The following is an 18,669-nucleotide window of genomic DNA, read 5'->3' on the forward strand; positions in this document are numbered from 1 at the left end:
ACACACACACACACACACCCCACGCGTATATCACACAAGGAATTGGCTTACTCTGTGGTGGGGACTGGCTAAGCAGGTTGGAAATCCAGAGGCCTGCAGTCAGGAAAGGCCCACGAGGAGCAGACTGGACCCCACAGACACCAGCCAAGCCTCATGGTCTTAGGCAGAGGTCAGGAGGGAGGACCCAAGGGAAGGGAGAGCTAGTGTAGACCCTACTGTGATTTGGAGTCTCTGAGCTCAGGGATGCCTAAGTTCTCCTAAAGGGCTTCTAGCTGATTAAGTTAGGCCCGCCCAGGAAAATCTCTATTTTGATTAAGTTAAGGTAAGGTGATTATGGACTTTAATTATATCTGCAAAATGTTGCTACAGAATGGTCACTGCCCACTTCTTCCTCTAACATTCAGGAGAAAATATCCCTTGTGGCCCAGAGTAACCAAAAGCATGCCAGAAAGGGCATTCTGGGGACCATAGCTCAGCTTGGCCACACTGACACGCCACTGTCACACACTGTCTCTAATACCCAAAAAGTCCAACAAGGTGCTAAGCTTTTTTTTTTTTTCCTTTGGTGGTAGGAGGCTGAGGAGACAGCTGTTGTTCCTTGACGGCCAAAGGGACTGAGCGTTATGAACCCACCTACATAATCCCAAGAAACTTTACTTGTTGAGTAGAGCCCTGGATTTGGCTGGTGGAGCACAGGCAGGACCATTGAGACTGAGGTTTCTGACTTGCCAACCAACAGGACATTTTTTGTATATTGAAAATTTTGAACATCAGTGGGTAGGGCAATTGTATGATGTCCTGACCCACCCACTGATGACAGACGGCAGGGGAGCTTCTCTCACTGGCATTTCTCTACCTATAGCTCTTCCTGATGGGGGAGAATCTCCTTTGGCACTGTGGACGGGAAGTATAAGGATATATATGCATCGTTTGTACAATCAGTTGTAGAAACAACAACAGTACTTTGAATTGGCCTGAAGCATCCCCTCTAGTACCTTGTTAGTTTCCTTTCCTCACTGTGAATCCTGTCTAAATTCCTTTAGCTGAATCTGAGTACCTCCTTCTGCACAGGGCCAAGTAGGACAGTGACGTGGGTGCCTGGATCCACAGAGCCATAAGCATCTGAGTTCCTTCTTTTCCTGAAGTTCCTCAGTATGCTTGGGTGCTTAAAACCTTCAGTCTCTCCTGGGGACAGAGAGACCTGGGGACAGAGAGACCTCGGGCCACCCCTAATGTTCCTCCTTAAAGCAGATGCCAGAGTGGAGGGCAAGGGGAGGGATCAGGGTTACAGAGGGGAGAGGAGCTCGATGCCAGTGAGCACGGCACACTTATTATTAGTTTCATATGACCCAGTGGCTGTTCATGGCTCAACTTAATCTACCCAGAAGCTCTAGATCCTCATTGATGACGTAATTTGTGTCAGCTCTGGGGGCTCTACTCAACAGCTGCATTGCCTCCCATTTGGGGCCACAGGGCTTGTGTCTCATTGCCGTGGTTGCATCCCTTCCTTCTCCCACCCCGAGGAGAGTGAGCAACAACCAAAGGACCGTGGGACATTTTATTTGAATCCTACCTTTTGCTGCTCATCCTCTAAAGGTTAATTAACCCTTACACCCCCACCTCCACCACCTGGACGAGAACATTTGCTCCTGGATCCCAGGGAATCTTCTTATACGCCCTAATCCCATGGGACATTTGTCTTTTCTGTTCCAGAAAGCCATGTTTCTGCCAGCATCCCATCCTTGTCACACACTGTCAAGAACTGTGAAGAGTCTTGAGATTTTATCCTACTTGGAAGCTGACAAGTCAGCCTGTCACAGTGTACTGGACGCTGGCAGAAGACATGGGACTCCTGGGTCAGAGACAAAGGACTGTATTACAGCACAACGAACAGCATGAGCTACCTTTTGTGTCATTTCCTCTTGCCCCATGAGTCCACAGCTGTAGAACCCTGAGTTTAGGTAATCCAAATATTTTACAAAGAACTGCAAGCAAACCTGCCCAAACTTAGCCCAAAGGGAGATGTTATTTTTATTATACTGGGCAACAAACAAACTGCCCTCTATTCTGGAGAGAGAATATGTTTATCTTCCTGGGTTGTTTGCTATACACACATCCTTGAAAAGATATTTGAGAGCTAGAGCAGCCGGCATCTCTGCTCGTGAGATGAGCAGAAGTGTGAGAGCGCCGTGGAGAGTCATCTCGCGCACACACTGTACAAGGATTGACATTCTCACTGATAATTGTGTATCAAGAAAAATCAAATTTACATTCAGTATACCTTGTTTAAAACAAGAAGGAAAGCATGTGAAATATTCTTTCCAAATGGTTAAGTCTCAAACCCTTTGGAAAAACTCAACTGCCCAGAATAGTTTGTTCTCTGAGACTCTTACCTGCTTTGAGCAGGGAAAACAGATTATGATTTTGTGTGTTTGCCCCAAATTGAAGGTCACAAAGGTAGGTCTGTGGAATTGTAGGTGTTGATTTCTTAGTGGGTGGTGTACTCGGTGAACAGCAAGGGTTTATTTATTAGAACTGACTGTGACTCTTCCTCAGGAAAGGCCAGCTGCTAATGTCATCTTGCAGTAAAGCAGTTATAGCGCGGAGAGGTATTTGTATAGTTGTCTGATTTAGCTAATATTTGTTTTGCACCTCCTTTGTTATCTTAAACACCTAAGATGTGAGACTTTATTTTTTTATACTGTCTAAAAAATAGCTGAGGTCAAAGACTTTAAAATCTTTCATAAGTTAATACATTGAAAATCTTTCTCAAAAGTTTTATGTCAGTAAAAGATGAATAAACCATTTTTTCTAATATAGTAGTGTTTTGATTTGAATTATACAACTAAACATTTGGAAGAAAAAGGCCAAGAGGTTTTCAAATGTTTATTTGATCCTCACATAGTCCTACTGTATAAATATATAGTTTCATATCTTAAAAATTATGCTTTTGAAAATATTTAAAGCAAATTTCTGTTAACTTTTTTCTTTTTATTGTAATGACCAGCTTTTGGTATTTCATTGTTACCAAGATCTAATTTTAGAATAAAATTTTGTTGTCCATTTAAGAGTTAAAAAAAAATTATGCTTTTGAAGTAGGCCAGAATAGATTAAAATGGAATTAACATTTTAGGCATAGTCTTAAATGTGACTTGATTATAATTTGTCATTCTTATGAATTTTAGTTAAATTGGAATTTTATATAAAGTTACTAATTTGCCAAGGTTATGTTCTCTTTAAAAGGTGAATGTTCCTCATTCACCTACTTAGCAGTGTGCTAGGTGCTCAGTATTTTTAAGAGTAATAAAAAGAAGGTTTTTTCCCTCTCCCTCTCTGGCCTTAAACAACTTTTTTAGGGGTAAAATGACATATTTGGATGATATTTAGTAGTATGTATGTTTACTCCAAAATCATTGTCAGAATCATTTGCATATTGAGTAATTTTCATCTTAGCAGAAGTCTTCTTTTTCCGACTTTTATACCTGATCGTCTATGCCAGTTTAGTTTCCTCATATAAAAGAACAATAAACTGTATTTCTTATCTTCTTACTGATTTGTTTCAAAAGGAAGGCAGATAGACTCTTTGCCCTGTAATATTAGTTCCTAAATCTAGAGGAAAATTAAGCACTTAGTGTGAGTAATATACATATCTATATATAGTTTTGTATGTGGTTAGAGCATTAGTTTTTTGAAAGTTGTACCTTTTTCATGTGGGTAAAACAAGGTTTAAAGCAAACTTGATATATGACAATTTTGATTTTACAGTACTTAAATTTAGGGAGTAGATATAACTTTACAAAATGTTGTAGTTTTTCGAAATGATTCACCTTAGGAGTCTGTTAAATTTCAAGTTTCAGACACCGCTTCTCCTGCCTGTTGCAGAAGGGAGGGTCAGCCAGTGCATTCTTTTGCCTGGTGGTTGTGGAATCTTCTCCATGCTAACTACCCAAGTGTTGAGTGCTTCTCTACACTGAAAGCTTCTAACTCTTAAGGACATTTTGGATTCTCTTCCATTGTCTTACAGTAAGGTCAAGAGCATGCTTTCTTCAAATACTGGAAAGCACATATGCTTTTTTTTTTTTTTGTAATACAGTCAGTTCTCATTACTCACAGATTGTGTATTTGTGAATTTGCATACTTGCTAAAATTTACTTGTAACCCCCAAAGCAATCCTCAAGCACTTTCTTGGTCATTCCCCGATGCTCATTCCCCTATGACACATTTGAATCAACGAAATTCACGTTCCCAGCTGGGGTCAAACAAGGCAAAGTGCTACCTTCTTTTTTCAGCTCATATTGTAAACAGGTGTCTGCACTGTGCTTTATTTAATGCCATGCTTTTCACATTTTTATGCTTGTTGGTGATGTCGCTGTTTAAAATAGCCCCCAAATACAGTGCTGTCTAGTATTCCTAAGTGCAAGAGGGCTGTGTGTACCCTAGAGAAAAAATACATGCATTAGGTAAGCTTTGTTCAGGCATGACTTGTAATACTGTTGGCTGTGAGTTGTGTTCGTGAATCAACCATATATATCAGATAAGGTGTCTTTAAACAGAAATGCACATCAAAACAAGGTTATGATGAGAATGTTGTGGCTAGAGGAACCAGAGGCTCCACAGAACCTGACCCTTTATATCCCCAGGAGCAGTGGTTCAGTATTCATGAATTCAGTGTTCATGACCACTTTACAGATATTACCCACCTCGAGTAACCAGAATCGGCTGTAGTTACTTTTTTTTTTTTTTGAGCTGATAGAGATCATCAGTCAAGTATTTCATGCATTTGCATGTTTTGTGTTTATCATAATGCTGGGCTGGGAGCTTTTTGTTCACCTCAGGAGCCACCCCAGCTGATGTACAGCTCTTTAGCTCAGAATTTTGCCATGGGGAGAGGAGCCAGCTCCGTAATGAAAGCTGTTAGGGAACCTGGCTTGCAGCTTGTCTCGACATTCTCTGACCTTCCATGCTGAATTTCCACCTTCCCTGTTCACGCTGCTGAAGCCTGGGCCATAAATAGCCGCTCCAACCTGACCTGTAAGGGGAGGATACTGGACTGCATCCATTCTTGGCTCTGATGATGCAGCGAGTTACCTGTCAAGGATGTGGGAGCTCCAGGTGAGGGCATTCCGGACGTGCAGGAATGTGAGGTTTTGTGTTTGCTTTGTTTGTTTCTTTGTTTTTAAGAGTTTTGCTTTGCTTTGGATATGGGTTTTTCTTCATTACCCGAAACCAGCTTGGTAAGGCACCAGCCAGGACAGGTTTTTTTTAGGCGGGGAAGTTTAAAGACCTTCCTAAGCCTTAGGCACTGTTACTTTTCAAATCCCCACCCTACATTGTAAAAAATGGACCTATATCCTCTTTTAAATCTAATATATATAAGTAGAGTTGCTGTTGAAATGTTATGTGTTGTAGGTAGTTACTTAAATGTTAATTTTGGTTTTTAAAGATTTTCATATTCTGGAGCAATGAGGTTTTTCTTCAGGTCTCAAACATTTTCATGGGAAGCTCATAGACTCTGGGACTATGTTTATACTGCGGGACTGACTGATGTGTCAGGAGGAATTCAGGTGTTCCTCAGCCCTGCAGTTATCCAGACATCGATGGGGGCTTTCATGTGCCTCATGACACACATGTTGCTGGGTTTACAAACATAAACCATAAACAGATGGCTGCACTATGACATGGTCAGGTGCTGTGGGTGGACAGAGGGGCCTTTTGCTGAGCTGGGGCAGAGGAGGAGCTGACTGTGATGCTGTCCTGGAGCAGATGGTCCCAGGCTGGGTTTTGGAGGCTGCATATGTGGTAAGGTCAAGAGGTGAGGGGTAAAGAGAGTTGGGAGAAAAGCTGGGAGTGAAAAGGTGTGGCAGAGGCTTGTGGGAAATTATGGGCAGTTGCTGCTGCTGCGGTGCTCTGTGCCGAGTGGGTTATGGTGGGGACAACCCCATCTGAAGGGTAGGGAGGGGCTGAGGATGAAAGGCATTTTGTGCACCTTGGACAAGTATAAACTCGTCCTGGGCATGTGAGCTGCTTCCAGTGCCCCTGACTACTGAATACTTTTCGGATTTAGTTGGTGTCCCTCAATACGTATCAGTAGTATAACTAAGTTTCTGGCCCTCTCTGTCCTGTACAGTATTTGATAAGTTCTGTTTTATTTACTTTTGTTCAGTTAGCTCTTTTTTCTTAAAGGGAAGATAAATACCTTAGCTTTAAAAATAACTTTTTGTTGGTGTATACCATATATGTCAGAAAAGTGCAAATGTAAGTCTACAGGAAAATTAACCTAATTTCAAAACACATAATCATTATTAAAACACCAAGCAATATTAAAAATATGTAAAACAAGTAACAGGCTCTTGGATTTTTATCATTCAGAGGCAACCGCTGTCAACATTTTGGTAAATGTTGCTCTGGACATGTCTCTGTGCTTATGGAGATGCCACACACCAGCAGTTTTCTAACTTGTTTTATTTATTTTTTTTTATTTTTAAGAACTTTTATTGAGATACAGTTAACAGACAATAAATAGCATATATTTAGAATGTACAATTTGGTATCCCATTCTCCCAGTTCATTCCCCCCCAGCCCTCCCCACTTTCCCCACTTGGTGTCCATATGTTTGTTCTCTACATCTGTGTCTCTGTTTCTGCCTTGCAAACTGGTTGATTTGTACCATTTTTCTATAGTCCACATATATGTGTTAATATACGATATTTGTTTTTCTCTTTCTGACTCATTTCACTCTGTATGACAGTCTGTAGGTCCATCCATGTCTCTACAAATGTCCCAGTTTGTCTACTAACTTTGGGTTTTGTTTGATTTTCTTTCTCTAGTTCCTTTAGGTGTAAGGTTAGATTGTTTATTTGGGATGTTTCTTGTTTCTTGAGGTAGGATTGTATTGCTATAAACTGCCCTCTTAGAAATGCCTTTGCTGCATCCCATAGGTTTTGGACCGTTGTGTTTTCATTGTCATTGGTCTCTAGGTATTTTTTGATTTCCTCTTTGATTTCTTCAGTGATCTCTTGGTTATTTAGTAGCGTATTATTTAGCCTCCATGTGTTTTTGTTTTTTACAATTTTTTTCCAGTAATTAATTTCTAATCTCATAGCATTGTGGTCAGAAAAGATGCTTGATACGATTTCAATTTTCTTGAATTTACCAAGGCTTGATTTATGACCCAAAATGTGATCTATCCTGGAGAATGTTCCATGTGCACTTGAGAAGAACGTATAATCTGCTGTTTTTGGATGTAATGTCCTGTAGATATCTATTAAATCAAGCTGATTTATTGTGTCATTTAAAGCTAGTGTTTCCTTATTAATTTTCTGTGTGGATGATCTGTCCATTGGTGTAAGTGGGGTGTTAAAGTCCCCCACTATGATTGTGTTACTGTCACTTTCCTCCTTCATAGTTGTTAGCATTTGCATTATGTATTGAGGTGCTCCTATATTGGGTGCATATATATTTATAATTGTTATCTCCTCTTCATGGATTGATCCCTTGATCTTCATGTAGTGTCCTTTCTTATCTCTTGTAACATTTTTTATTTTAAAGTCTATTTTATCTGATATGAGTATTGCTACTCCAGCTTTCTTTTGATGTCCATTTGCATGGAATATCTTTTTCCATCCCCTCACTTTCCATCTGTATGTATCCCTAGGTCTGAAGTGTGTCTCTTGCAGACAGCATATATATGGGTCTTGTTTTTGTATCCATTCAGTCAGTCTGTGTCTTTTGGCTGGTGCATTTAGTCCATTTACATTCCAGGTAATTATCGATATGTATGTTCCTATTACCATTTTCTTAATTGTTTTTGTTTTTGTAGGTCCTGTTCTTCTCTTACGTTTCCCGCTTAGAGAAGTTCCTTTAGCATTTGTTGCAGGGCTGGATTGGTGGTGCTGAATTCTCTTAGCTGTTGCTTGTCTGTAAAGCTTTTGATTTCTCCGTCGAGTCTGAATGAGATCCTTGCTGGGTAGAGTCTTCTTGGTTGTAGGTTCTTCCCTTTCATCACTTTAAATATATCATGCCACTCCCTTCTGGCTTGCAGAATTTCTGCTGAGAAATCATCTGTTAACCTTATGGGAGTTCCCTTGTATGTTATTTGTTGTTTTTCCCTTGTTGCTTTTAATAACTTTTCTCTGTCTTTAATTTTTGTCACTTTGACTACTATATGTCTTGGTGTGTTTCTCCTTGGGTTTATCCTGCCTGGGACTCTCTGTGCTTCCTGGACTTGGGTAGCTATTTCCTTTTCCATGTTAGGGAAGTTTTCAACTATAATCTCTTCCAATGTTTTCTCAGGTCCTTTCTCTCTCTCTTCTCCTTCTGGGACCCCTATAATGTGAATGTTGGTGCAGTTAACATTGTTCCAGAGGTCTCTTAGGGTTTCTTCAGTTCTTTTCATTCTTTTTTCTTTATTCTTTTCCCCATCAGTGATTATCACCATTCTGTCTTCCAGGTCACTTCTCTGCCCTTCTGTCTCAGTTAATCTGCTATTGGTTCCTTCTAGCGTATTATTCATTTCAGTTATTGTGTTGCATATCTCTGTTTGTTTGCTCTTTAATTCTTCTAACTCTTTGGTAACCTTTTGGATCTTTGCATCCAGTCTTTTTTGAAAGTCCTGGATTGTCTTCACCATCATTATTTTGAATTCTTTTTCTGGAAGGGTGCCTGTCTCCTCTTCATTTAGTTGTTTTTCTGGGATTTTATCTTGTCCCTTCATCTGGTACAAAGTTTTCTCCTTTTTCATTTTCTCTATCTTTCTGTGTCTGTGGTTTTCAGTTCCACAAGACAAAATACTGCTGATACTGCTTGATACTGCTGTCTGCCCTCTTGTGGAGGAAGCTATCTAGGAGGCTTGTGGGTGCTTCCTGATGGGAGGGACTGATGGTGGATAGGGCTGGGTGGGCAGAGCTCAGACATTAATCTGATTTGGTGGGCAGAGCTCAGTAAAACTTTAATCTGCTTGTCTGCCAATGGGTGGGGCTGTGTTCCCACCTTGTTGGTTCTTTGGCCTGAGGCCACCTAGCACTGGAGCCTACAGGCCCTTCGTGGGGCCAGTGGTGGACTCTGGGAGGGCTCATGCCAATGAACACTTCCCAGAACCCCTGCCGCCAGTGCCCCCGTCTCCTCAGTGAGCCACATCTGCCCTCCACCTCTGCAGGCAACCCCCCAACACCAGCAGGTAGGTCTGGTTCAGTCTCCTGTGGGGTCACTGCTCCTTCTCCCGGGTCCTGGTGAGCACACTTTTTTGTGTGCCCTCCAGGAGTGGAGTCTCTGTTTCCCCCAGTCCTGTGGAGGTCCTGCAATCAAATCCCACTGGCTTTCAAAGTCTGATTCTCTGGGGATTCCTCCTCCCGTTGTTGGACTCCCAGGTTGGGAAGCCTGATGTGGGGCTCAGAACCCTCACTTTTGTGGGTGGACTTCTGTGGTATAACTGTTCTCCCATTTGTGAGTCACCCACCCAACTTTTTTGGGATTTGATTTTAACGCGATTGAGCCCCTCCTACCGTCTTATTGCAGCTTCTCCTTTGTCTCTGGACATGGAGTGTCTTTTTTGGTGAGCTCCAGTGTCTTTCTGTCAGTGATTGTTCAGCAGTTAGTTGTAATTCTGGTGCCCTTGAAAGAGGGACTCCTAACTTTTTTTTATTTGTTTTTTGTTTGTTTTTGTTTTTAAAAAAATCTTTATGTATTTGGCTGTGTTGAGTCTACGTTGCGGCACGCAGGATCTTTAGTTGCGGCACACAGGCTCTTTAGTAGCAGCACGTGGGAATCTTTTAGTTGCGACATGCAGGATCTAATTCCCTGAGCAGGGATCGAACCCAGGCCCCCTGCATTGGGAGTGCAGAGTCTTAATGGCTGGACCACCAGGGAAGTCCCTAACTTGTTTTTTCATTCACTAATATGTCATTGCCATCTTTTAAAGTTAATATCCCTGGATCCATTTCACCCTTTAAAATCCCCTGCAGCAGATTTTATTTTGTGGCGTGACATAATTTACTTAACCAGGTCTTCATTGATGAACATTTAGATGGATTATAATTTTTATAAATATTAGAGATACTTCAATGAAAAAATCTTCCTTGAATGTACATCTTTGTGCACTTATCTTCTCAAAATGATTTTATTATGAAAAATTTTAAGCATATAAACATTGAGTAGTATAATAAGGTCTCACATACACCCAGTTTCAGCAGTTACCCATGTTCTAAAACTTTTTTTTTAACGTGCACATCCATAATTGTTTTTCCTCTGTCAGAGTATTTGAAAGCAGTTGTAATACCATTTCAGCTATATACCTCAGTCTTTTAAGTTAAAGACTCAAAAGCATAGTAATAATAAATAGAATTGATATTAATTCCTAATATCATGTAATATTGTGCAAATAAGGATCCATGCAATGTCTAAACATTGGTTGATATATCTCTTTTAAGTCTCCTGGTGTATAACCTTCTTCCCCTTCTATATATCTCATGCTAATTATTTGTTGAAGAAAACAAGTCATTTATTCAGTAGACTTTTCCACAGTCTGAACTTGGCTGATGACCTCCTTATGGTGTCATTTAACTTGTTCTTCTAGACACCGTCATAGCCCATAACCTGGGAGTTAGATCTGGAGGCTTGATTCATTCGTTAAGTTTGATTTTCAGCCCCTGAAGTACCCATTCTAAAGTTTCCCACCAATCTTTTACCTAATGGTTTTGACACCCCTTTATGATCATTGCCTACATTCAGTATTTCATTAGGGTTTTCAAAATGATGGCTTTTAGCAATTTTTATTTTGAGATAATTGTAAATTCACATGCAGTTGTAAGAAATAATACAGAGTGATCCTCTATGCCTTTCATCCAGTTTTCCCCAAGGGTAACACCCTGCTTCAGTGTAGTCTCATATCACATCCAGGGAATTGATGTTGATACAATCCATGGACCATATTTAGATTTCACTAGTTTTACATCTTCTTTTGTATGCATGTGTGCACATGTATGTGTATTTACTTTTATGCAGTTTTATCACATGTGTAGATAAATGTGGATAACACGATGGTCAAGAATCAGAAAATTTCCATCACAAAGATCTCCATTGCTACCCTTTTATAGCCACAGCCACCTCCTTCCCTCCCTGCTAACCTCAGGAACACTAGTCTGTTCTCCATTTCTATAATTTTGTCATTACAAGAATGACATGTAAATGGAACTACACAGTATGTAACCTTCTGAGATCGGCTTTTTTCTTTCAGGTTAATTCCCTTAAGAGCCATCAAAATTGTTAGGTGTATCAATAGTTTATTCCTTTTTATTACTCAGTGTTTCATGACATGAATATACTACAGTTGGTTTAACCGTTCACGTTGAAGGACATTTGGGTTGTTTCCAGTTTGGGGGGATTACACGGGAATTTGCTATGAGCATTCATACATAGGTTTTTGTGTGAACATAAGTTTTCATTTCTCTGGCACAAGCACTCAAGTGTGTACTTGCTAGGTCTATAATAAGCACGTGTTTAGTTCTGTAAGAAACTGCCATATTCTTTCCCAGAGTGGCTGTACCATTTTGCATTCCCATCAGCAATGAGTGAAAGATCTAGTTTCTCTACACCTCACCAACATTTGATGTTGTCACTGTGATGTTGTCACTTTTATTTTAGCTATTTTGATAAATATATAAATCATGATTTTTAAATTCTGTCATTCCTTTAGTGCTTTTTAGCTGTAATCCCTCTATAAAGAACTTTTTCATCAGCTATTTGATAACCTTGAAATACAATCTGTATAAGAATTTGATTATCTTTCTCATTTCAATGCCCCCCTCCCCACCTTGGTAAGCCAGTTTTCAGAAAAACAAATAAGTGCCCTTTTAGCTTCCAGAGTGACTAATTGGCTTTTTAAAAAGTATCATTATAAACTCATGGATGTTTAAAATATTTGATGTGATTACCTTCTCCAGGTAAATTACTAGAAGAGAAATTGTCACATCAAAGTGTAGGCAAATTTAAAATTTTGATATAGACTACTCCACTCCTCTCCAGAAAGGCTGTATCATTTTATATTCTTAGAAAGAGTATATAAAATATTTCCTATATCCTTGATAACACTGGTGTGGCCAGTTTTTAATTTAAAAATATTGCCCCAATTTAGTGGCAAATTTATATCTTACTATTTTTATTTTCAGTTCTTTAGTTACTGGTAAAGTTGATCATCTGTTCATGTTATTGACATCTTAAAAATTTATTCAATTACCTGTTAATTACCTTTACCCATGTTTCTATTAAGATATTTGCTTACTTTTTTTTTTGTTGTTTTATCTGTCAACCTTTTCCTTGATTGTTGCTGATTTTTATTTGTTTAGACAGGTCTTTCCTTAAGATTATAAAATTTTACACCATATTTTGATACCTTCTTTGATTTTATAGTTTAGTTTAAATATTTGTTCCACATATGGTTTATTTTGTGTAAAGTATGGATTAAGAATCCAACATTACCTTTTTCTAAATGACCAGTTTTCCTAATGCCATTGATTAAATAAACTATCTTTTTCCCACAAATGTAAAATGCCATTTTTATACTAAATTCTCAAATCTTGAGTCTATTTCTGAGTTTTTTATTGTGTTCTACTGATTTGTCAATCTTCAGTGTCGCAGCTTAAATTACTATAGATTGTCCTTTAACATTTCTGTTACTGCGTGTTGTCAGTATATGAACATCATACTAGCGTATTCATGTATTACTATTATATATCTGACTTGTTACTTTGTAATGTGTTTTAATAATTGGTGCTGCTAATCTCTTTTTTTTCTTCTTTTATGGCTTTGCTAAGTTCACAAGCATTTTCTTCCAGATCAGAAATATTTGTGATAAATCCAGACCACCCTTTTATATTTTGATTGGGATTTTATTTAATTTATAGATCAATTTAGGGAGAATTGATTTCTTTACAACCTTGAGCTTTCATAGTTAAGAACATGGTCCATCATTTCATTTGTTCAAATTTTTTTTCATGTCATTGGATATTTTTTGTTAATTTACCCCTAAATTATTGCTTTTGGTTTCTCTGTCCCTTCATTTGAGGAATGCCTTTTAAACTGGATCAGATTCATTTTTTTAAAGTAGGTCAAACCTTCTGGGAAAATGTCACATTTATAATCTGTAATATCGGCTTTCCAAGTTGTCTCTTCAGTATGTCTGGCTCCCAAACCTAGCAAGCTGTATTTCCCACAGTCGTTGAGGCAAATTAAATAATGGCTTCATTCTGATAGTAGCTAATATGGTTTAGTTACTGAGTATACATTACAACAGATTTCTAATGAAGATGACAATACATTGTTGATCAAAATTAGATATTAATGCGCATTTGGATTTTTAAATTGAAAACTTCAACTATTTAAGTATAATATATGGGCAGCTTTTTATTAAGTAAAAAACCAAACCTACAGTTATAAGAGTTTCATAAGGCATGCATATGCTAGCTTGCCCTGTCTCCTTGGTTAGACCATTTATATCATTTGTTTCATTGCACCTGGGAATCTTGTATCTTTATCTGCTGCCTACATGAGCTGTCTTTATGCCCAAACCTATTTAATCCCAAATAGACTATTGATAAAAGCAGCTACTATTTATTGAGATCCAGCTATGTGATCTAAATGTTGGAGCTAAGAGGTAGAATCAATAATTAACTTAGATCTGTCCAGCTCTAAACTCTTTGGGAACTTGGACTGCATTTTAGGGCTTCCCAGCATGTTTGGGTGTATATGTGTGGTGTGTTTCTGAGAGCTTCTTTGTTGTTTTGGCAGCTAGGTGAGAGGAGAAAGAAGTTGGTCATAATTTTCAAAAACCTGTTAACATTGCTTCTAAAATATAGAATTTCTTATGATATCCCTTTCTTGAGAGAGATTCTTTATTAAGTACCTCAGTATATTGTAAATTATAATTTTGTAGATGTCTTGCTGAACTGCCATTATTTGGTAGATTCTAGGGTCAGAATTTTGGGGAAGCACTGCAGAAACCAGATTTATTAACAAATAGTGCAGTAGCTAATAATGCAATTATCAGAAGATTTAATTTAAGTTCATTAGCCACAAAACAAAATTATAAGATGAATCCTTACTTTAGAGGGAAAATATTATTTTTAGTTCCTTAAAAACCACTTGTTTAATTATAAACAGTGTACTAATTATAATTGCAAATTATTTTATGCATTAAAACAGCTTGAACCTTTGCTTTTCATACATAATATGCTATGTATTCTCTCAAACTTAGTAAAATATTTGTATAAGCATTCTATGATTCAAAGAGACTTTCTAGGCCAGATTAGTGTGCCTTATTTGTGTATATTATGAAATACTCAGCCACACTTTTAGTGTGAATAGTAACTTTTAGTGTGGATAGTAACTACACTATCCCTATACCTAACATCCTGTTAAGATATAAAACACAACCAATATAACTGAAGCACCTGTTTTACTTCTCCCTAATTGCATAATCCTTTCTTTGCCTCAGGTAGAAGGACTGATCATCTCCTTTTAAACATAATGCTTTTGAGCTTTGTATAGATGGTAGTGTACTCTGATGCTTTTGCTGCTCGCCTTTTTTCCATTCACCATACTGTTTCTGAGATTTCATCTGTGTTGATGTGCATAGTTCAAGTTCATTCATTTTCACTGCTTGAACTACTTTCATTGTATGAAAATGCCATAATCATCTCTTCTCCTGCTGATGGACATTCAGTCATTTCCAGTTTTTGCAATTAACAAACGATGTTGCTATTAATGTTCTTTTACAGTCCTCCTTGTGCACATATGTGAGAGACTCCCTAGGGCACCTACCTATGAATGAAATTGCTGGATTGAAAGGTATGTGAATGTTTAGCTTTACTAAATATTGCCACATTGCCTCCAAAAGTAGAACTCGTTTGGATGCCCACCTTAACTGATTAAATTCTCATTGCTCTGCACGCTTCCAACACTAGGTATTGTCAAACGTTTTTATTTCTCAGTTTGATGAGTAATATATCTCATCGTTATTTTGAATTTCACTGATTGCTGGTGGGGTTAGATATTTTTCGTATGTTATTAGTATTACAGGCATTTTTTAGTACTTGCATATTATGGCTGAAAGTTATAGGCACAGTCAAAAGCATGAAGTAGTTGCTGCTAGTTAGAAATATACCATAATTTTATTTTTAAAACATTTACAACTTGGCAGATTTTTTGGAGGAAATAATTTGGGGTGATTTTTTTTTTCCAACAGTGTATTAGAGAGAGCTAATGGAATTTGGAATTAAATTGGTGCTTGAATCCCGGCTTCATTTTTTATCAGCTATATGACCTTGGGCAATTAGTGCAATCTCTCTGAGCCTTTCCTCATCCTTAAAATGAGTGTAGTACCTCTTGGTTTGGTGATAGAATGAAATCTGATAACATTAACACTGGCACATAGGACTAGTACATAGTTTTAGGATGAAATAAACATATTCAAATTAAATAATAGTGTGGAAGACGGATGATACCATGGCATGTGATTAAATCAGTCCTGAAATCTGGCAGCATTTGTGAAATTAAAATGCAACTGATAGTTGATGCTAGTATAAGTGTACTTCATCTCAGGGCCAAGTGAGGAGATCGCTGGTGTACCAAACCAGAGCAGTCACGTGTTTAGTGCAACCCCACTTCTCCCCATACACACACCCCCACACCCCTGAGTCAGTTGTGTTCATCTTCTGTGCCCTGTCAGTTTTCTACCAGTCAAAACATCAGTGACTGTGATAAAGCTGTCCAGGATCACAGTGGGTAGGTGGGAGTGACCTTGGGACCCTTTGGTTGCCCCGGAATCTGGCTTGGGTCCGGGGACTCTGTTGTTAACTGTACAGTGTGGGAGAGATGGGCTGGGTGCCTGATTGCTAGTGGAGGGAGTGCAGCCTTGTAGATAATTATGAATTGATGTTTTTGTCCCTTGCCACAGGAGCTTCTTCACATGGCTTCCGAAGATGTGACCATTACAGTTCGACTCATTCGTTCATTTGCACATCGAAATTTCAGACCTGTAGTATATCATGGAGTTCATTTGGACCAAACTGTAAAGGAATTTATAGTATTTTTAAAGCAAGGTATGAGATGTGTCAGCCACTTTCTTTTATTAGCGTTTTGAAAGAAATCGTTGACTATTAGAGTGATAGTAATCTTTTAAAAACACTTTGAAAGATATTAATCTGTGTTCTAAGCTAGGGGTGACGCTAGCTCTTGCTCTGGGCCTTGGCATCAGTGGCAATGTCTCCCTAAGGCCTATTTAGCAACGTGTGTGCCCTCATCAGGAATTGTAACTATCATGTTTGGTTTCTCTCTCTCTTTTTTATTTTAATTAAAAAAAAATTAAGGTCTACATTTGCTTGTAACAAATGGGTTTATGTATTTGGAGGCCGACTAATAAGAGAATGTAGTATTACCTGCCTGAGCACACAAAGGGCCTTCTGGGGAGCGTGCCAGGAAGGTGGCAGGCCTCTGTCTGTACAGCCAGGAAATCACGAGAGCTGCTGGTCATTGTGGGCACAGAAGTGACGACCAGCCTCACTGGTGCTAGTGTATCATTTCAAGGTTAACATACAGCAAACGTGAATTTAGTCTTCATTTTGATTGGTCCTTGGTGGGTTTCTGACCTCTTGTTTTTTTCTTTGTTTTTTTTTTTTTTTTTTAAGTTTTTGTAATTTATTTATTTTTATTTTTGGTTGTGTCAGGTCTTAGTTATAGCACACGGAATCTTTCATTGCGGCACGTGGGCTTCTTTAGTTGTGGCTCGTGGGCTCAGTAGTTGTGGCACATGGGCTTAGTTACCCCACAGCATGTGGGATCTTAGTTCCCTGACCAAGGATTGAACACTTGTCCCCTGCATTGCAGGACGGATTCTTTACCACTGGACCACCAGGGAAGTCCCTGATCTCTGTTTTTAGTTACTGAAATGTTCCAGTCATCAACATTGGATGAAACATCTAGAATAAGCTTTTATTATTATTTTATGGTATAATGTACAGATCTTAGTGTTCTGTTCTATGAGTTTTGAAAGATGTAGCACTTTATATCCAACCTAATTTTTTTAAACTGACATAATTTCAGACATGGGAAAGTTGCAAAAACTGAATGCTCTTCACAGACTCCCCAAATGTCAACATATTGTTAATTTGTTTTTCTCTCTCCTCTTCCTCCTCCCTTCCTCTCTTACTCTCCCACTTCATTTTTTTTTCTGAACCATTTAGAAGTATGATGCAGACATGATTCCCTTTTACCTCTAAATATTTCAGTGTGTATTTTCTAAAAACAAGGAATTCACTTACATAACCATAATACAGTGATGAAAATTAGGAACTTAACATTGAAACAATGCTATTATCTAATTTACAGACCTTATTGAGATTTTACTTGTGCCAATAAGGTCTTTTTGTAAATAAGGAAAATCCAAGGACATATGTTAGTTCAGTTCCTTTAATCTGAATTAATTTCTTTATCCTGGAGTCTTTTGTTGTATTTCATCACATTGGTAATTTTGAATAGTACAGTACAGTTATTTTGTAGAATGCCTCCCTCAGGTGGGTTTTTCCAGTGTTTTCTCATTATTAGGTTTAGGTTACGCTTTTGGCAGAGAAATCATTGAAATGATGCTGACTTCTCAGTACACTTATCCCAGGACGCACGCGCTGTCAACTGCCCCCATTACCGGCAATGGTGACTTTAGTCCATTGGTTAAGGTGATATCTGCCAGGTTTCTCCATCGTAAATTTTGGTTGTAATTGAAAAGTAACTTGTAGTGGCATACTCGGAGACTATGTGAATGTCCTGTTCCTTCTCAAACTTTCATCCACTAGTTTAGCGTTCTTTGATAATTCTTGCCTGAATCAGTTATTATGATGATGATTGGCAAATGGTGATTTTTCTTATTCCATCATTCCTTTTATGTTTTATTTGTTGTTTTTCTACAGTAAGGAAGAGCTTTTTACCCTACGCCCCCATCCTCACCCCCTGCCCTATTTACTTAATCTTTTGTCTATAATATCACTGTGGACTCAAGGATTCTTACTTTATTCAAAGGATTATAATTCTTTACGATTATTATTTTATTTTAATGCTCTAAGCATCCCCATGTTGGCCAGTGGTAACCCCTTCCATCTGGCTCCATGTCCTTTTAACATGTCCCCAGCCTTCTTTGAGCACTTCCTTACTTTTTGGTCTAAGATGTTCCAGACATGTTCTGTTCTTTCCCTGCCCCAGCCCTGGGATCAGCCACATCTCTGAGGAGTTCTGATTCCATTACTGGAGAATGTTACTGGGAGACCAAGATCTTGGTTTATGTGTGTGCAATGTAAGTGTGTATAGCTAACTATAAAAAATGTAGTTAATCCACCTCAGTACAAATAACTCAATTTCATTCCTTTTTATGGCTAAGTAATATTCCATTGTATATATGTGCCACATCTTCTTTATCCATTCATCTGTTGATGGGCATTTAGGTTGCTTCCATGTGGATGGACCTAGAGTCTGTCATACAGAGCGAGGTAAGCCAGAAAGAGAAAAACAAATACCGTATGCTAACTCACATATATGGAATAAAAAAAATGGTACTGATGAACCCAGCAACAGGGCAGGAATAAAGATGCAGATGTAGAGAATGGGCTTGAGGACACAAGGTGAGTGGGGAGA

The 18,669-nt window shown here is 38.5% G+C and overlaps 1 protein-coding gene across 6 annotated transcripts in view; it reads left to right on the forward strand.

Annotated features, from left to right (window-relative positions):
* The window catches only part of C8H2orf76 (chromosome 8 C2orf76 homolog), a 134,682-nt gene that overhangs the window by 16,012 nt on the left and 100,001 nt on the right, over window positions 1-18,669 (forward strand). For 2 of the 6 annotated variants that reach the window (XM_057746741.1, XM_057746745.1), the window contains exons 1-3: window positions 4,852-5,112; window positions 14,769-14,838; window positions 15,947-16,091. In XM_057746741.1, coding sequence (XP_057602724.1) covers window positions 15,959-16,091 — 133 coding nt within the window. In that variant the 5' untranslated portion in view covers window positions 4,852-5,112; window positions 14,769-14,838; window positions 15,947-15,958. Of the gene's footprint in view, window positions 1-4,851; window positions 5,140-5,518; window positions 5,800-14,768; window positions 14,839-15,946; window positions 16,092-18,669 lie in introns of those variants that run through there. The other 4 variants (XM_057746746.1, XM_057746742.1, XM_057746744.1 and 1 more) reach the window with 3 other exon arrangements.

Source organism: Hippopotamus amphibius, chromosome 8 (assembly GCF_030028045.1).
Source record: "Hippopotamus amphibius kiboko isolate mHipAmp2 chromosome 8, mHipAmp2.hap2, whole genome shotgun sequence".
NCBI classification, from domain to species: Eukaryota; Metazoa; Chordata; class Mammalia; order Artiodactyla; family Hippopotamidae; genus Hippopotamus; species Hippopotamus amphibius.